The sequence below is a fragment of the Leucopleurus acutus genome (genome assembly GCF_964270905.1).
Source record: "Leucopleurus acutus genome assembly, chromosome: 9".
NCBI lineage: Eukaryota > Metazoa > Chordata > Mammalia > Artiodactyla > Delphinidae > Leucopleurus > Leucopleurus acutus.
This window is the reverse complement of record NC_139144.1, coordinates 43,501,180-43,518,872: the sequence shown is the minus strand read 5'-3', so window position 1 is coordinate 43,518,872 and position 17,693 is coordinate 43,501,180. Positions and strand designations below refer to the sequence as shown.

The following is a 17,693-nucleotide window of genomic DNA, read 5'->3' as shown; positions in this document are numbered from 1 at the left end:
CAGGGCTTCATTCAGAATCTCTGCAGATGGGATTCAAACTTGAGTGTTCTATATCATAACTCCTAGGTGGTTCTAATATGCAGCCAGTGAAAAACAGCTGCTGTAGTTTAAACAGTTGACGTTCTGGCTTACATATTTTAATAACTTGTGAGTTGGGTTTCCATGTTAAAGAAACTTGTAAGTTAGCTTTCTGTAATAGTAACCTGTGGATTAGCTTTCCATATTATAATAATTTATGAGTAAACTTTCTCATGAGTTTGACCCTCTAAATCTAATCTCTAATACGTTGATGTTACAGTAATGTTGAGGTTCAGACCTGCATCATGATGAGTTTCCCAAGGCCACAGCATTCTCTGCGTCCTCCTGAGCTACACTGTCAAATACAGCATCTGAGAGACATGTGGCTGTTTAGGTTTTGATTTAAATTTCCTAAAATTAAATAAAATTTAAAAGTTAGTTACTTGGTCACATAAGCCACATCTCAGGTGCTCAGTAGCTACAGGTAGCTAGTTACTACTGTATTGGATACACGGATATGGAATATTACAGTCACAGAAAACTCTACTGGACAGCCCTGAGCTAGATAATGAAGCGAACCCTCTTTTGCAGACGCTCGATTCACTTTGTCCTTTTATCCCAACATATATTTCACACGCTTTCTTTCAGTCTAAAGTACTTTATCCACTATTTGATGTATTAAATTACCCTTTATTTGACATATCAATAAAGAGGTAAAGGTATTTTAAAGGCGGGGAAGCACATCACTGAGAGAAAGCAGGAGAGCAAATGTTGGAACCATACCCAGATTAAGTGGAGCTGGCTAAAGGAGTTCGTGGCTCTTCTCAGAATTGCCTATCATTTTATATGTGTTTCTTCCCTATTATCAAATAGTAGTCTTACCAAAGGCATAAAATGCGTTGAAGTAAACACACCATAACTATGAAGCTGTACTTCACTTTAACAATTTCTTTCCATATGCTTGAAATGTACTGATTTTTTTTACCAGTTAGGGAAAGGAAATAAGACACAAAAACTACTGAGTAATTAAAATTTTATGTCTTAGAACCTGGAAGCTTACTCTGTTTTTAGTGATAAAAGAAGCAGAGCCGTTTACAGTAAAATAATTAAGGTAAGAACAGTGCCATGTCTCATTATCTATATAAAGCACTGCAGTAGGAGTTGGAAGCCCTGGGGTTTACATCCTCGCTTTGTGTTTATAAGATTTGGGCCTAAGGCAAACTCCTAACCTCTTGCAGCCTCATTTTCCTCATCTGTCAAGATGAACTTGGTTTGGGAAGTACATAAGACCCTCTATGTTAAATGTCGGTAGGACTTGACACCGGGGTAGATCATTTTGATCCCAGGTGACCTGGAGTTTTGAGTTATGTACTGTTCTTCCTCCAGGCCACGTATTGTCCCCTCTTTTCTTATTGTTCACTTTAATTACTTACTGTAGAGTGTCCAAGCATCTCGACTTTTCTGTCAGACATCAGAAGGAGGGAAAATGCATCTTGTGTGAGCAAGGTTGCAAATGTTGGAACTTTGTATCCAAAATATGTGGGGCTGGCTAAGAGATTCAAAATAAAAACAATTGCAAATGTGAAAATTCAGTAAGGATTATGAAAATACGGCAAAGTTTTTAACTGCTTCGTCCTTCTTTCTGAGAAAACAAATTTACACATAGGCCAACTTATGTTTTAAAACAAAGCCACAGGGGGTCGTATAGAAGAAACATACAAGACGCTGAGGATGGTCTTGGCACAGGTCATGAAAACCCAGAAATTCTGAAGCTAGAGGATTGTGAATCTAAAGTTGGATTGTGTATTTGCTTTAATGATTTAATATAAATATCTTCTGAGTTATTCTGAATTGATCTCCTGTTGAAGGCAAAGAGTATACAGCGGGAAAGAAGGTCTATTTAGGCAGAGAACAAAATTGTATTTCCGCAAATTTCCAACCTCTTTAATGTAACTTGGAATAGTGACTTAACGTTGTTAAGCGTTTCCGTTACATTACTGACAAAACAGAGAGGAAAAGATATAGATGCTCCCATTTTTGTATTCACATCCCATCTGTAACAAAATAGACTGTGCGATCTTTGGAGCCACTTAATTTCCTAGCTAAAAACTTAAGAACCCTGGGCCCCTGCTGGCTCCTTCTAGGTCTTTACATTAACAAATGCTTCTCTGATCAAAATGTCTTAGAGCAGATAGTAATATTTACTATCTTTGATGAACTGAGTGGATTAGGCTGAGGCAGAAGCCTAAGGTAGACTGTAAGTTAAAATGAAGTGATATTATCTCTATTTGAAGTAATAAAATACTGCAGTTTATTCTACTGGGAGCAAAACAAATTCAGGAGGTCAGCGTTTTTTCTAATATAAGTTTTTACAGTTTTATTTATTAAAGAAAAATACAATTTTCTTGTTGAAATTTTACAAAGTATAGTTGTAGTAGAGAAAAATATCACCCCAAGTCCCACCTTTGAAAAAAGAGTGACCAAATTTTTTCCAATCTTTGTTTCCACATATGCAGCTCTGTGCTTTTACAAGAAAGAGTTCATACCGTAGATAATGCTTTGAAATCTAGATTTTTATTTGAAATGTTATGAAGATTTTCCTGATAATCAACTAATTTTTGATATTATAATGACTGTATAGTTTTCCATTGTTCGGATATAGCCTAATTTATTTAATCAGTTCCTTCCATGTTGGACATTTAGGTGGTTTGCATTTTTTATTATATAATGCTGTGGTGAATATTCATTAAATTAATTTTTTGCATACATTTAAATTATTTCTTTAGAATAAACTACTAGGATAGAATAATTGGGTTAAATGATAGGTATGCTTTTAAGGTTTCTGTTACCTACTGGTCATCACTTTTAAGAGTTTTCCTTCTCAGCAGGGTGCCTGGTAGAATACTGAATCTTTCCCAACACTAGATACAGTCAGTTTTCTCCTGACCTTTGACAGTTTTACGGGTAAAGAAGTATTGTTGCTCTGTTATTTTACATTCTTCGGTAGCTCTTTCATGTTTGTTGCACCCTGTTGTGTCTTCTCTTTAAGGGCTGCCTGCTTCCACAGCACTCTGATATGATGAGAGAACTTCTCTCTTTTGACCTTTAATGCCCACAGCATAGGCAGAACCAAGAGGAAAGGGGAGTAGACAGAGAGGATTTGGAGAAAGATGAAAGCTACGTGGAGAGGAAGGTAGAGCACCGTAACCATAGTGTATAGGACGCGTGCCACCTGTGGTATTTGCTGGCATTGTTCTGATCCGAATGGGAGAAATAAATGTGGCCCCTGTACAGTCTCTGCTATGAAGAAACTTCTGCTTTATCTTCAGAGACAAGGCCTAAACAGTTAAGTGAAGATCTTTTGAAGTATCTAGAAGAGGCAGTACAGCCTGTTAGTTGAGAACACACACTCTGGAGCCAGAGTTCAAATCCCAACTTCGTCACTTACTGGCTGCGTGACCTTGGTCAAGTTACTTAGTCTGTTTCTTCAGGCATAAAATAGGATAATAACGGTGCCACCTCATAGGCTTGTTATGAAGATGAAATGACTTAATAAATGTAAAGTGCTTAGAATGGTGTCTGGTACATAGTAACGTGTAAGCATCGGTTATATTAAATTTTTAAAGTACTTAGTGTGGCACATAATGGACTTGAAAAGTGTTAGCTGAATACATGCAACGTAGTAAAAGGCAATAAATATATAGATAGATTCCAATATCTGTGGTTTAGACAAGTGGGGTACTATGTGTTAAAGGATAGTTTTCAAAGAAGTAAAATCATGAATCTCAGACAAATATAAAATAACCATGTCAAACATGTCATATAAGTCATTCACTAAGAAAACAACTAAGATATTATAATGAGTTCAAAGATGATCCAAAGAACAGACAAAGGTATGGGCAATCAGTGTTGAAATGAATTTGCTAGTAACTGCAAAACTGGCCTCTTTCACATGGCAGAAATTAGTTTCATCTCCACCAGACAAATTTCCTGTGCATCTCTGTGGACAAAATCATTTGCTGCTATCAGTCTTCTACTGGATTAAAATATAACTCAAAGAGAAGGAAAGGTGCAGACCTCTGTAACATCAGATCACCAGAAGGGTCCTTTAGACACCATCCATGGAAAGAATCTTTTTGTCCATTTCAAAGACTTGCCTAGTTTCTCTTGATTTAGGAAAGTATGCAGCCAATTATTCTAAAAGTTACAGAAATGGCATTAAAGGGACCTATACCAGAATCTCAGTCTCAACACTTAGCAGCTTTGAGAAAACAATTGCTTTGCCTCTTTGAGCATCAGTGACCTTTTCTGTAAAATGATAATAACAGTATCTGGTTAATGGGAGCTCTTATAAGATTTAAATTACATGTGTCTAAAGCTCCTGATCCAGTGTGTGACTTACGGTAGACATCCAGTGAGTGGTAACTATTACTGTGCTAATTATAATTAACTGAATCAACCAAAGAATAATTGTTCAGTTTTGCTTCTGCCATAGCCAGTCTACCTAGGTAGCAGTTACATAGAGCATTAGGTACAGCCCTGGGGAAGGAAAGTGCATGGCTCCCAGTGGACATGGGAAACATAAGCTTGATTAGAGAAGGCTACTTGGTAGATGCTGGGAAATAATGCCAAGTAGGTCACATCCAGCCTCTTGAGGAGCCTTGGAATCCAGAGAGAAGAGTTGGGGCTCTGTCAGTAAGCATCCAGTTCAAAATCATCTGGAGTGCAGAATCCTGGGCTTCACCCCAGATCCACTGACTTAATAGCTGGCAGTTGGGAATCTGTATTTTATCAAGTTACTCAGATGTTGCTTGAGCAGCTTGAACCTTAAGAATCACTGCCGCAGATAAAAGATATAAATCTTTATCTGGAGTCATATTCTTGAAGCATTGGAGTAAAGTGAAATAAGATGGGCCTTCCAGCCATTGTCCAGGATAACTTTCTGGATGAAAAGATGAGGGGGGACTGAATGCAAGAGGGAATTGACAGGAGTAGGCATATGCCGTGACTTGGGTGATGAAGAACTACATTAGGGTGGGGATGAATGTAGATGGGAAACAGTGACTCTAAACATCATCATAAAGAAGGAGAATTTAATGACTAAGAGGCTAGGAGACTCAAAGTAGAGGACAGGAGGTATTCAAAACTAACGACATGATTTTAAGTCCAGGTGAATAGAGGAATAGAGATTCACTGACACAAACAGAGCATTGAGAATCGTCAGTTTTGTGGAGAGATAAGGTAAGTTTGGAGCATGTTAGAGGATGCTGGTACTTTTAAGTAGAAATTTATAGAAAATAATTGAAGGAAAGGGGGGCTCCAAGCTGGAGGGGCAGGACTTGGCTAGAACAACAGATGAAACTTTCATGGAACATCCTGAGATAAGCATTCTCTCTTCGCCTTCTTCTTTAGATTGTCAAAGTATATGTTATTTCATACACAAAGGGTTACATGAGCTAAATGCTCATTGCTTGAGAAACCTAAAATGGGTTTTTAAAATTTAGACATTATCCTACCTGTAGAGAAAAAGAAAGGCTGTATTTACAGTTTATTTCAAAGATCAAAATGTGTGGCATAGTTGATAAGGTGAACGTATTAAACTATTTTCCTCTTTCTAGGAAGGATGTAAAGTTTGTAAGGGTTGTGCAGGGTGGTTGGAAACTCCTTTGTATGTCCCAGTGAGGTGTTTGGTAAATGCTTAGTTGATGAACTGAATTTTAAAATGATATCTGACAATATACAGCCTCCCTGTACCTCTGGAGTTAAGCCTGTTTCTGGTAAATTCCCTGGGTTCAATTCCCAACTATGCTACAGTCCTTTGAGAGGCTAAGATCCCTAGCTAATATGGGAATTGTTGTCTGAAAATTAAAAGTTCGAGTATGTCCCAAATCTCAGACTTAGTCCACTGGGAGACTTCCCAGTATTAAATATGTCCTTAACCCAAACTGTTGATTCCAAACTACTGTCTTGGTTGAAGTAGAATTTCTAAAGGGTATATGAGACCTTTCACTGCTCTTATAAGTTACACATATTTCTACCAATGTAAAACTGTTTTTTAAAAATAAGCACTTTTGGTTGTATTTTAATTTTTGTCTTGATCCTTTTAGTAAAAAAAAGAAAAACTATATTATAATCATTTAGTGTGGTCAGTAATTGAAGGGTTTTATGATCACTGTATAAACAAAAAGATGGGCATATTCTGAGAGGAAGTAAGTCTTTAATTTATTTCTAAACTCGAGGCTGTGGCATGCTCATGCAAGGATTAGAATTTATGTACATTTTTATTGTTGTCTGGTATTCAGCAGTATACATTTTCACATAATATATTGTGAGGAATACTGACTATAAAGCACATTATGCAAGGAATCTCATTGTGTATTAAATATTTATTGAATCTAAGTGAATAGCTTCTTTGTATTTTCTAAACTTGAATTTATATCTATGTATTGTTATAAAAATCACATTGTTTTCAATAAATTTATATTTGATTCCCATCCTTAACATCCTATGATATTTGTCAATTAATTAAATTAATTAAGGTGCTTTATAGACTTTTTTTGTGATTTTGGTGTACAGAAATTCAAAGCAGATTCAAATGTATTTTCTACCAAATGCTTTACTTGAACTTTTGGATTGCATCAGATATGCAAAGAATAAGTAAATGCATTCATTCATTCAACATTCATTTATTCTATGCCAAAAATACAGCAGGAAACAAAGCATGGTGTGGTTAATTTACACTTTCGTCTAAATCAATAATGATCATAGTACCCTACCCTCAGATAGTAATTTTGACCAAGTCTTTGTGATAATAAATTAATAAAGCCTATAAATTGCTGCTAGAGGCAGAGGTCATGGAAGAAATTCTGTTGTAGAACTGAACGTAGAACTGAAATTTTAATTAATTCCTCCTAGTTTTCAATAATACGGAGACCTACACTTTCAAGTTTGGGATTTCACTTTCTCCTTCACATCACCAGCAAACTCACTGTTTACTAAATGCCATTGATTGATATGACCCATGGTAAAAGGACAATTTAATATGACTGGTGAGACATGTCTGAGCCTGGTCATTTTGATTGCCAATATTTTATAATCTATGACTTTAGATATGTAAGCTGTTTTACTTTTTTTTTTTTTTAACTTTGCACCATTAATGAGAGGTCTTTATCTTTTATTTGTGTACTTTTTTCCCCAGGTTTTAGGGGAAAAGCCGGAGCTTAGGGATGGAGAAGAGGATGACGACATGATAGCAGACATAACTAACAGGAAAATGGCTAAACTCTACATGGTGGGTTCACTGTTAGGGAGTTCTGTTGTTTTTACTGGACTGGAAGCTGCTGGGGGGGCCTGTACTGGGAGGGACTCTTTGCTACAGATGGCATTTCTCCTCATTGCCCTCAAAGAGAAATGTGTGGGCAGAATCCGTTCTTTGCTCTAGCATTGTTATTTAAATTCCTCTTTCTATTACTTTTAAAATTTTTATTAAAAACAACAAATAATAACTTGCTGTGATTTAAATAAACTTATATATTGTTGCTGTATTAGTTTGCAGCAATCTGTTTTGATACATTACATTCAATAAAATGTTTCCTTCATGAAGTAAAAAAACTTTGTAAGCTTTTTCTTATAAAATCTTCATAAGCTATAAAATCATCCCCTTATTTAAAATATCCTGTTTAGCCATCATGAAGGCTTTCTTTGTTATGAACACAAGGCTATCAAATCAAGCCGCTGGAAGGAAACAGGGTAAAAACTGTCCTGGGCGTTGGCAGACTTAGTTCCATGTCAGCTCTGTGGGAAGGACTGCCTGGGTGACCTTGGGCAAGACATGGCCATTCAGGGTCTTAGTTTTCTTATCTGAAAAAAAAAAAAAAAAAGAGAGAGATTAAATTAGATTACTCAGGTTCCTTCCAACGCCACAATTTTATGATTTTATTGCTGTTCAGGGTAACAAAATCCACAAGATGTACCAGTTGAGGAGACAGTTCAGATGGAATCCTTCAAGCGTTCCCTCCCCTTGTAACTTTCTAAGCATGTGATTTGGAGCAGACCTTAATCTCCCTGCAGAACTGAATAGTTTTCTCATCTCTTACAAGAAGGGATTATATTTGCTGCTCTTTAAAGGGACCTTCTGGCTCAGACACGCTGTGATTTTAAATGAAGATCAAGTTACTAACTTGTATAGAATAACTTCCTTTTTGTAGAATGGGAGGGGAAGTAGATTCTTTTCCTCCTAGATGACAAAGGAAAATGTGGTTACCACTCCTAAATACTGATAATTTTAATATAAGCCATACAGAAATTGTTATTCTAAAGACTTTTTGCTGCTTATTTTTTATTACTCTTTCTAAAACCCAATTGCAACAGTTTAACAAATATCTTTTATGTCACATCATCAGATAAAGCTGTTCTGCTTCTTGGACAGCATTATGGGACAAGGGAAATATTTTAAAATGTGAACATGTTAATGCTGAAACAATGCTCCCTCTAGTGGATCTTTAACGTATTGCATACATCTAACTCTAAAGTTCTTTTGAAAATACTTTAATTTGGGATTGCTGAACAGACCTGGGAAGCAGAGTCACCTAGGGTGATTTCTAAAAATACAGAATTCAAGCCCTACCACAGTGCTGCAAAACCCCACCACTGATCTAGGTAGGGCCCTCAAATCTGCATATTTAACAAGTGCCCAGGTGGATTACCTTGCAGCCTACTAGGCCTTTGAAAAACAATGAATTCTAACTTAGCAAATTTTGTAAGATCCCCTGAAACTTAAAAACATATATATTCTGTAGTCGTTTACAAACGTCAAGAGTCTAGGTAAGTTTACTTGTGACACAATTTTATTTGTGACAGATGATATTTACTTTGATAATTTACACGAAGTATTTAAATAAATTGAGGTAAATTACAGGCCCCATATTGAAAAAAATCTGTAAGCATAAACTGTAATGTATCAACGCCTTCCTTAGCACAGTGTCTGGCATATGATAGTACTCAGTAAATGTTGAATGAATAAATGTTTAAGCTTCAGCTTTCTGTTTGTGTGCAGTGAGTGTAAGGTTATTACCTATTTAAAAGATTGTTGTATTCATAAAATTAAGAAATAATCTTGTTAAAGTTCATTGTGTGGTGCCTAGTATATATGAAATCACCACAAACCTTATCCATTATTATTATCATTATTATTTTCTGTGTTGAAACTTAACTTTTTATTAGTAATACTTTTAATCCCAAAGGACTTTAAAAAAGCCTTTCTAAGGGTATAACTGGGTTCATGGGGTTTTTTGTTTGTTTGTTTTCTTTGAAATAGCTTTGTTGAGATATAATTTACAGATTGTAAAGTTTATCCATTTAAAGTGTACAATTCGGTGGTTTTTATTACATGTACAGAGTTGTGCAGCCATCACCATGATCAAAGAGTTTAGAACATATTGATCATCCCCAAGCAAGCTCATGGTTTTCATGTTAGGTTTCAGATGCCAGTGGCTCCATGAAATTGAGCATGGTGGCAGAAGAAAACCCCTTCTCCATGGCGATGCTGCTTTCTGAAGAATGCTTCATTTTGGACCACGGTGCTGCAAAACAGATTTTTGTATGGAAAGGTAAAAAATGCCATTGGTATTGTTGACATACTTCAGATTTATAAATTTTTCTTCGGAAAGGTCAATAAAACATCTTTTCTAACTTAAAAAAGTCTTACATTTCTGTGTGATCTGTAAAATGCAGACATCAAACCTATATTTTCTTCCTACCAGCATTATTTACCAGGGATGATGGGGAGAAAGAAAGCCTTTGGGCACTATAAAAAGAATCTTTTTTATGCCGAGTGTTCATTACAATATTGTTAAATATATTTAGTATACTAGGAGAATTTTGCTATTCTTTCAGGGTTGTAGTTAAATTCAATTATAATTCTGTTTATTTTTTGGTGCACAAATATTTCTTAATCATATAATACCTTGCTTCTCTGAAATTCTGTCTCTTTCATATATCTTGCATGTTAGGTAGAGATGCTAATCGGCAGGAGAGAAAGGCTGCCATGAAGACAGCTGAAGAATTCCTAGAAAAAATGCATTATTCTACTAATACTCAGGTATGTGTAGAAATGAACTGGCTAGAAAAAATGCTTTTAAACATGGGAGCTCATGACATCGCCACAAAACTCATGAAAGAATTTGGTTCAAAATAACGTATGCACGCAAGTCACTCTCACGTGTGTGCCATGCTGTATCATGCGTCCCTAGAACTACATCTGTGTGGAGGATGGAATTTTGCAGAAATTGGAGATCAGACCTTCCACGGGACTTTGTGATGAGAATAAGAACGTGTATCCACTTCCTCCATAGCCTTTAAGTCAAGATGATCGACCACAATTGAATTAGCTGAGAGCATTTATCAGTTATTCCTTAGAGCAATTTGTATAGACATGGACTAATGCCCAGAGAATATTTGACTTCATGGAGATCAACATAGACACTGGATAGTTGCTCTTCTTTTCTGAATCGCTCAGCCTCATCTTTGCTCTTCATTTTTATGTCCTGGCACAAGTAACACAACGAGATCATTTCTTTCAGGTCACAGACATCTTATGAACCTAGTGTAGGAAAACAGTCAAACTTATTTGACTGTAATGATAACATACAAAATAACTTTATTCTTCTCTCAAACATCCAGATTCAGTGGCAATTACTTTAGCTGTAAGAAAAAATAAAAGCCAGGTTGCATTGTTTTAGCTTCGTATTTGATAACCTTCCCTTTTGCATTCAGTTAAGGATCCCAGCTTCCAAGTTTATATCTGTCATCACAAAAAACAGCATCATCTTTGCATTTCCTCAGTTTTTTTCTCCACTACTAGATTAATGTTTTTCCTTGGTCTCTTACTTTTCTGTTGATAATTATTATTATTTTTTAAATTTCAGATTCAAGTTCTTCCAGAAGGAGGTGAAACACCAATCTTCAAACAGTTCTTTAAGGACTGGAGAGATAAAGATCAGAGTGATGGCTTTGGGAAAGTATATGTCACAGAGAAAGTGGCTCAAATAAAGCAAATTCCATTTGACGCCTCAAAATTACACAGTTCTCCAACAATGGCAGCCCAGCATAATATGGTGGATGATGGTTCCGGCAAAGTGGAGGTATTTACATGTTTTTGTTCATTTGTTTGTCCTTGTCAAGCCCATTTATGGCAAGATATGTGGAAATATAACTTCAGGAAACTACAAACTGTGTAAATTGTGAATTTTTATTATTAATAAAAATGGTTCAAGACTGTATATTAAACCAGGGAGTTTAAAGCTGGAAGAGCTGTTGTCTGGCCTTCAGTCCTAATGTACAGTCTGTGTGCTGAGATTCTAAGAAGTTAGGCGATTTGTGCAAGATCACCTAATTATCACCTTAGAGGCCTCCATGGAACCCAGCCATCTCCATCTTGTTTCCTGGTCCAGAAATGCTCCTGCTCTTGCAACTGGGATTGTCCAGTGAGGGCGCATTGCTCCAAAAGCACCCACTACATAAGTTTGTCCTTCCCTTGCACCGTAGAGGCATTCACAAAGGCAAATTGGGCATGTGTCATGTGCCAAAATCACAGATATTTTTAGAGCATTCAAATTGAGTTTGTTTGTTATTGCTTGCTTTTTTTTTTTTTTTTCCCCTGGCACGCCGGCCTCTCACTGTTGTGGCCTCTCCCATCGCGGAGCACAGGCTCCGGACGTGCAGGCTCAGCCGCCATGGCTCATGGGCCCAGACGCTCTGTGGCACGTGGGATCCTCCCGGACCGGGGCACGAACCCGTGTCCCTTGCATCGGCAGGCGGACTCTCAACCACTGCGCCACCAGGGAAGCCCGGTTTGCTATTTTTTGACAAAAATTGTTAAAACCCTCCTAAGAATTCTCCCTAACTAAAATCTCTTGACATTTAATCTGCTGTTGGGTCATCTAATTTAAGGGAAACTGGATAATGTCACTTCCATTCTAGAATATGTTGCTGGCTTTCTACAGTCTTCCTGGGAACGTCCATCCTCAGGTGGGCCTTCCGGACCTCCATGATTGACCCTTGCTCTCTGCACCTCAGCCTTCCACAGCCTTGAGCACTCTTCCCCTGTGCCATCTGGCTAACATTCCCATTCCTCCTTTGTAACTCCGTTAAGTCACAAGCTGCCCCTCTTCCGAGAAGCCTTCCCTCCACACTGAAATGACCTTTCTCTGTGCTCAAGCCATAAGTAATATTCTTCATAGAATTTATCATATAAGTACCACAGAATTGTTCATTTACATACAGGTTTCTCCTCCCAGACCTCTTGTCAGTTCCTTGAGGGAGGGAATTGAATAATTTATCTCTCTATTCCCAGAGCTTATCACAATGCTTGGACCAAAGTATATAGTAAAAAGATTTAAAAGTTTTTTTCTCTTTTCAGAGACATGAAGTGTGAATCTAAGCTGTGCAGGGGTTGTGGGAACTGCAAAGGGAGAAGTGCCCCCCCACTCTGCCCCTGACCATGATCGCTGTCAGAGGGGTATTAGCTTCTGGGGCTGGGTCTGTCTCCTGCTCAGACATCCTTTTCTGGAGCTCAACACAGCCAGCAGACCCCATGGCAAAAGTGGCTCCCAGCACCAAGTGTGTCCCAGCTGCAGTCTCCACGTTAGGGCACAGCATCTCTGAGATGCCCTCCCATGCCATCCCAGGGATATTAACATCCAGAGCTTTCTCTAGGTTTTTGGGTTTAGCCAGGCCATGCTGCCGTTGTTCCTCTGGGATGGCATGGGAAGGCTGCTCTCTGAAAACTCTGCACTGCTCTTCTGCACTTGCTTATCTCCTTATTTGAAAGCAAAGGGTCCATATTGAGCCTCCCCAGGACCCAGGCAGGACGGTGCTCACACTCATTAGTGCCTGCAGTCTCTCACTCAAGTGTTACTTTTCCGTTTCATTTACAACTCTCATCTCGCCAACTTTTAATCTTTAATTAAAAGTGTCTTTAATCTGTGACGAGGATAAGGAAATAGAAAATAACTAGTTCTGCCTGCTTTTATCTTAATCAGTCTCATGCCTAGATGGTGGCTTTTGAAAACAGAAGTCATGCAATTGGTATTTTTATTATTTGGTCACAATCTGCCACTCTTACCTGGGAAAACAATAGTCTCATGGCTTAAAACACAGGGAAAAAGACATTTTAAAAAAATTACTTCCAAATTGATGACAGATTTTATGTACGTTAAGAGATGTATTTCTGAGCGGAATATTTCAGTTTGTTATTCCACTAGAGTGTCATGTTATTTTCACTAATCGATCAAACAATACGTATTTATTGATCAACAGGCTCAGAACTGAGCTAAGTACTGTGAAGGGTACAAAAGAACTAGAAGGGCTTAAAAAGTCGATAACCAAATTGCCAAATGGATAAAAATTTCTTCCTGTTGCTTAATTTGTAAACTAGTTAGAAAAGTAATTTAAAAGTTGCTTAATGACAGATCTAAACCAAAATGTTTTTTAAACCTCTGAGAAGTATCATTAGATCAAGAAAATTTTGATTTGGGTACACATATTTCATTACTTTTAGATTTGGCGTGTGGAAAACCATGGTAGGATCGAAATTGAACGAAACTCGTACGGTGAATTCTATGGTGGCGACTGCTACATCATACTCTACACTTATCCCAGGGGACAGATTATCTACACCTGGTAAGTCTCCCTCTTTCATAAGATCTCAAGTTCCGTAGAGGTCACATTTTGCTCCAAAGTTAAATTTCATTAAATTCCATGCAATAGGGGGTAGAATTATCCTATAAATACGCCAGTGAGGTTTGTATAACATGCAAGTAGTATTCTTTCGATACGATTTTGACTGTATTCTGTAGCTGCTGTCCACAAGCAGGAGGGGTTAGATAAGTGTCATCCTTTCTAACCTAAGAGAAAGGTTTTGATAGCCCAAGGGTAGTGTTCCTTTAGTGGATATACAGTTGAATAACTCATCTCCTATGCAAGCTAACACTCCAACTGGCATCAGGTGCCATGTCTTCTTGTTAAAATTCACAGAGCCCATCTTGACTGGAGCTGCAACATTTCAATGATGCAAATCCTCTAAGGCATGTGTATAGTTTATGATTCTATTTCATACTCCAGAGGCCTCAAATTGATGCATCCTTATTCTTTGTCCTCATGAAATTCATAGCAGTAATGAAGAAAAATGCCGTTGCATCCATATCTCGTATGGTTTTTGCATAATGACTTGAGTTAATTGAAGGTTAAGTTTACTTAGAGAGAGTCATTGCCAATGCGGAGTGTCCAACCAAGTAAGTGAAGTACACATAGCATGCTGGACTCTTCCAAAGGGACGGGGATTCTCAAAGTTTTTTTTAAGTGAAATCAGGAAAAGTAGAATATTTCTGAGAAGACTGAGAAAAATAAAAGAATTTTCAAACAAGATCTTAAAGCTGAGGGCTGTAGGCCAAAGGTGCAAGGGTGAAGCAGGATCCTGCCTTTGCCTACATGGTGATGGCAATCTTCAGGGAACATATTGAACATATGCAGACTTAGGTGTCTGCTGATATCGTGACATTTCTCTCTGGTGAGTGTCCCACCAGATGACAGAGACATCTGTCCACACAGTGTGACCACTTAACACTTATACTGGCCAGTGCCTTGAGCTTAACCAAGTAAAGGAGATGAGATGATTTTCCCTATCCCATAGTTCTTGGTACCCAAAGGGTGGTCTGTGAACCAAAAGCATGGGCATCACTAGGGAGCTGGTTAGAAAAATGTCAGGCCCTCTCTTTGACCCACTAAAGCAGAACCTGCATTTGAACAAGATCTCAGGATGATTCATATGCACTTTAATGATTGACAGGCACTGCCTTAGGCAGTGGTTCCCAACACTAGCTGCACATACTAACCTGGAGAGTTTTTCACAGATCCAAACGCCTGGCCCCCACTTTATACCAAATAAAGGTGGTGGTAGGACTCCTGAGATTCTAATGTACACTGTGGCATTAATGAGAACCACTGTGTCCAGGGACATTTCTGACTCCACAGTCACATCATATCCTGTCACCGATGAATGTATTTAGCTATTTAGCTCTATGTTTAAGATGCCATCTTCATAGTAACCATTTATTTGAGCAGCATGTTTGTGCCAGCAAAGTGCTAGATGTTTCCATATATTATCTTTCTTCCTCACAACCAGATTATTTTCAAGTGAAAGGTAAGATAAAAAAGGGAGGAGGATGGGCTTCCCTGGTGGCACAGTGGTTGAGAGTCCGCCTGCCAATGCAGGGGACACGGGTTTGTGCCCCGGTCCGGGAAGACCCCACATGCCGCGGAGTGGCTGGGCCCGTGAGCCATGGCCGCTGAGCCTGCGCGTCCGGAGCCTGTGCTCCGCAACGGGAGAGGCCACAACAGTGAGAGGCCCGCGTACCACAAAAAAAAAAAAAAAAAAAAGGAAGGAGGACTTAGGCAGATTAAGTAATTTAACCCAAGGTCACAACTCTTGTAACTGGTGAAGCAACATTTCACACCTTGATCTGCAGCTCTCTTTAAGGCCTGTGTGCAGCTATACCTTGGTAGAAGTTGTGTCCTTATTTTGCAATTTCCTTTTCTAAAATTTTAATTCAGAGAAGTGTGTGCAAAGCGTGGCATTTGTAGGGATAAATTTATTGTTCCAAGTCAGCTTTTCTTTTACATTCCGTTTCTTGTTCTTCCTCTTAATTCTTTTTGGTATGTAAAAAATATAATTAATTGTAGCACTCAGATCAAAGAAGAAAGACTAAATAAGTAATTCAAGAGAATGTTTTGAGGAATTAGCAATTTGTAGTCCATATCAATAACTATGTGGATATAACTAAAACAGATTAAATCAGGTCGTAAATTTTAAACGCAGTAACTATTCGTTCAATCGTACGAAAGTATTCATAGAGCGCTTTCTATGTGCCAAGCACTGAGCTAGATACTAAAGATACAGTGGTGAAAAAAAACAGCCAAAACGTTGCCCAAGAATTTATACTTAAAAGAGAGAAAGATGGTTATCAGGCATTTCAATGAAATATGAAGGGTTTAAGATAAAACCAAGCTGAGTGATCTTTGGGGAATTAGGGACAGACACTCAAGCTAACTCCTAGGCTATTGGTGAAGGGCTCTTAGAAGCGACATCTAAGTGGGATAAAAATGGGAGCAATGAAAGCAAGAAAATAGGGAAGATTTTCCTAGCAATGCAGGGAAAATCGTGCTCTACTCGGTTAGTAATGATATATGGCTAGAGCAAAGTTAAGGAGCAAAAGATAAAAACAGAGAAATTAGAAGGAGCTAAATAGTGAATGGCCTTGTAACTATCCTGGGGAAGATGAACTTTATTTTCAGGGCATTGGGAGCCAGTCAAAGAGTTCGCACAGGGGAGTGACATGACTGGTTTCCATCTTAGAGAAATTATTCTGGTTAACATCTGAAGAATGGACTGGTGGGAGATTGATGGCAGAGAGGCCATTTGGAATTTGTTGCAATGATCCAACTGAATGATGATATGGCCAGAGTTCAGTGTAAGGGAGGGAAAGGATGAGCAAGTGTGCAAAGTATTAACGAGTTGACATCTGAATGACTGGTTACAGAGAACAGAGAAGATGACTGAGTCAAGGGTGGCCCCAGATTTCTGGTATGTGCACAGGCAGGTAGTGTTTTATTCGCTGAGATAAGGAACTTAGGAGGAGGACAAGTTTGGTCCTCACTGTAAAGAAATCAAAGAGAAAAACAAGATGAAAAGATGTCACATTTTTAATAGTCATGACCTTTGGGCTAGGACTGGGGCTGGGGGAGGGGGTCATTTAGTTTTCTTCTTTCAGTTTGATGTGTTCAAGGTTTCTGTGATGAGAATGTATGGCTTTTTGAGATATCAAGAATATAAGTTAGATGCTTGAGTCCTCTTGTGAGTTTTTGTCATTTAATATCATGGATGTTAAATATGTCAGTTTGTTAATATTGTATGGTTTGCAGAACTTCGAAAACTTCCGAAAAGGTAGCAAAGAGGCATTTAGAAAATGCCTCTTGAAGACTAGCTTTCAAATTAAACAGCTTTCCAGTTTATGTGATAATTTCAATGCAGGGATGTAAATAGGTTAAATCCAAGAAGCAGAGTTGAAGGTGACAAACTAGAATTAAATCACTTTGTCTCTTTATTTCTGAAACCACTTACATTCTAAAATGATAGGCGAAAAATAATTTCAGCAGTGATCTTTCTCTGAAATGTCAAGTAGTTGAAAGTGAACAAACTTTGAACAATGGCAATGATGAGTCACTTGAAGCAGTAAATTGCATTTTCATGCAGCATTTATTTTTAATGAGTAACAAGCACCCCAGATGTATAAAGAAGAAATCATATCAAAGTAGATTGCTTTTTTTCCCCTTAGGCACAGGATTTCAAAATTAGAGGAGTCCTTGACCTCCTGGGTCATAGATCAATAAAGCAAATTGGTTTGAATCTGTGTGGATGGAAGCATGAGTCACTTTGGCATGAAGAGGAAGAAGGGCTCGAGATGAACAGTGAAATATTTATTAAGAGTGTCAGATGGCAAAAGTTTGGTGAGGGTTTTCAGTTTTGCTGGTTGAAATACTCCAGGAAAAAAAACAGTAAAATGGTGACAAAAGTTTGGTGATGTAGTCTATTAGTTAGTTGAATTTTTTTCCTGCAGAAG

The 17,693-nt window shown here is 38.0% G+C and overlaps 1 protein-coding gene across 2 annotated transcripts in view; it reads left to right on the top strand.

Moving 5' to 3' along the window:
- The window catches only part of SCIN (scinderin), a gene marked incomplete at both ends in the record, with an annotated part of 78,550 nt that overhangs the window by 37,184 nt on the left and 23,673 nt on the right, over positions 1-17,693 (top strand). For both annotated transcript variants that reach the window (XM_082845946.1, XM_082845945.1), the window contains 5 exons: positions 7,217-7,309; positions 9,494-9,626; positions 10,029-10,117; positions 10,944-11,159; positions 13,577-13,698. In XM_082845946.1, the coding sequence (XP_082702072.1) occupies positions 7,217-7,309; positions 9,494-9,626; positions 10,029-10,117; positions 10,944-11,159; positions 13,577-13,698 (653 nt within the window). The remainder of the gene's footprint in view (positions 1-7,216; positions 7,310-9,493; positions 9,627-10,028; positions 10,118-10,943; positions 11,160-13,576; positions 13,699-17,693) is intronic.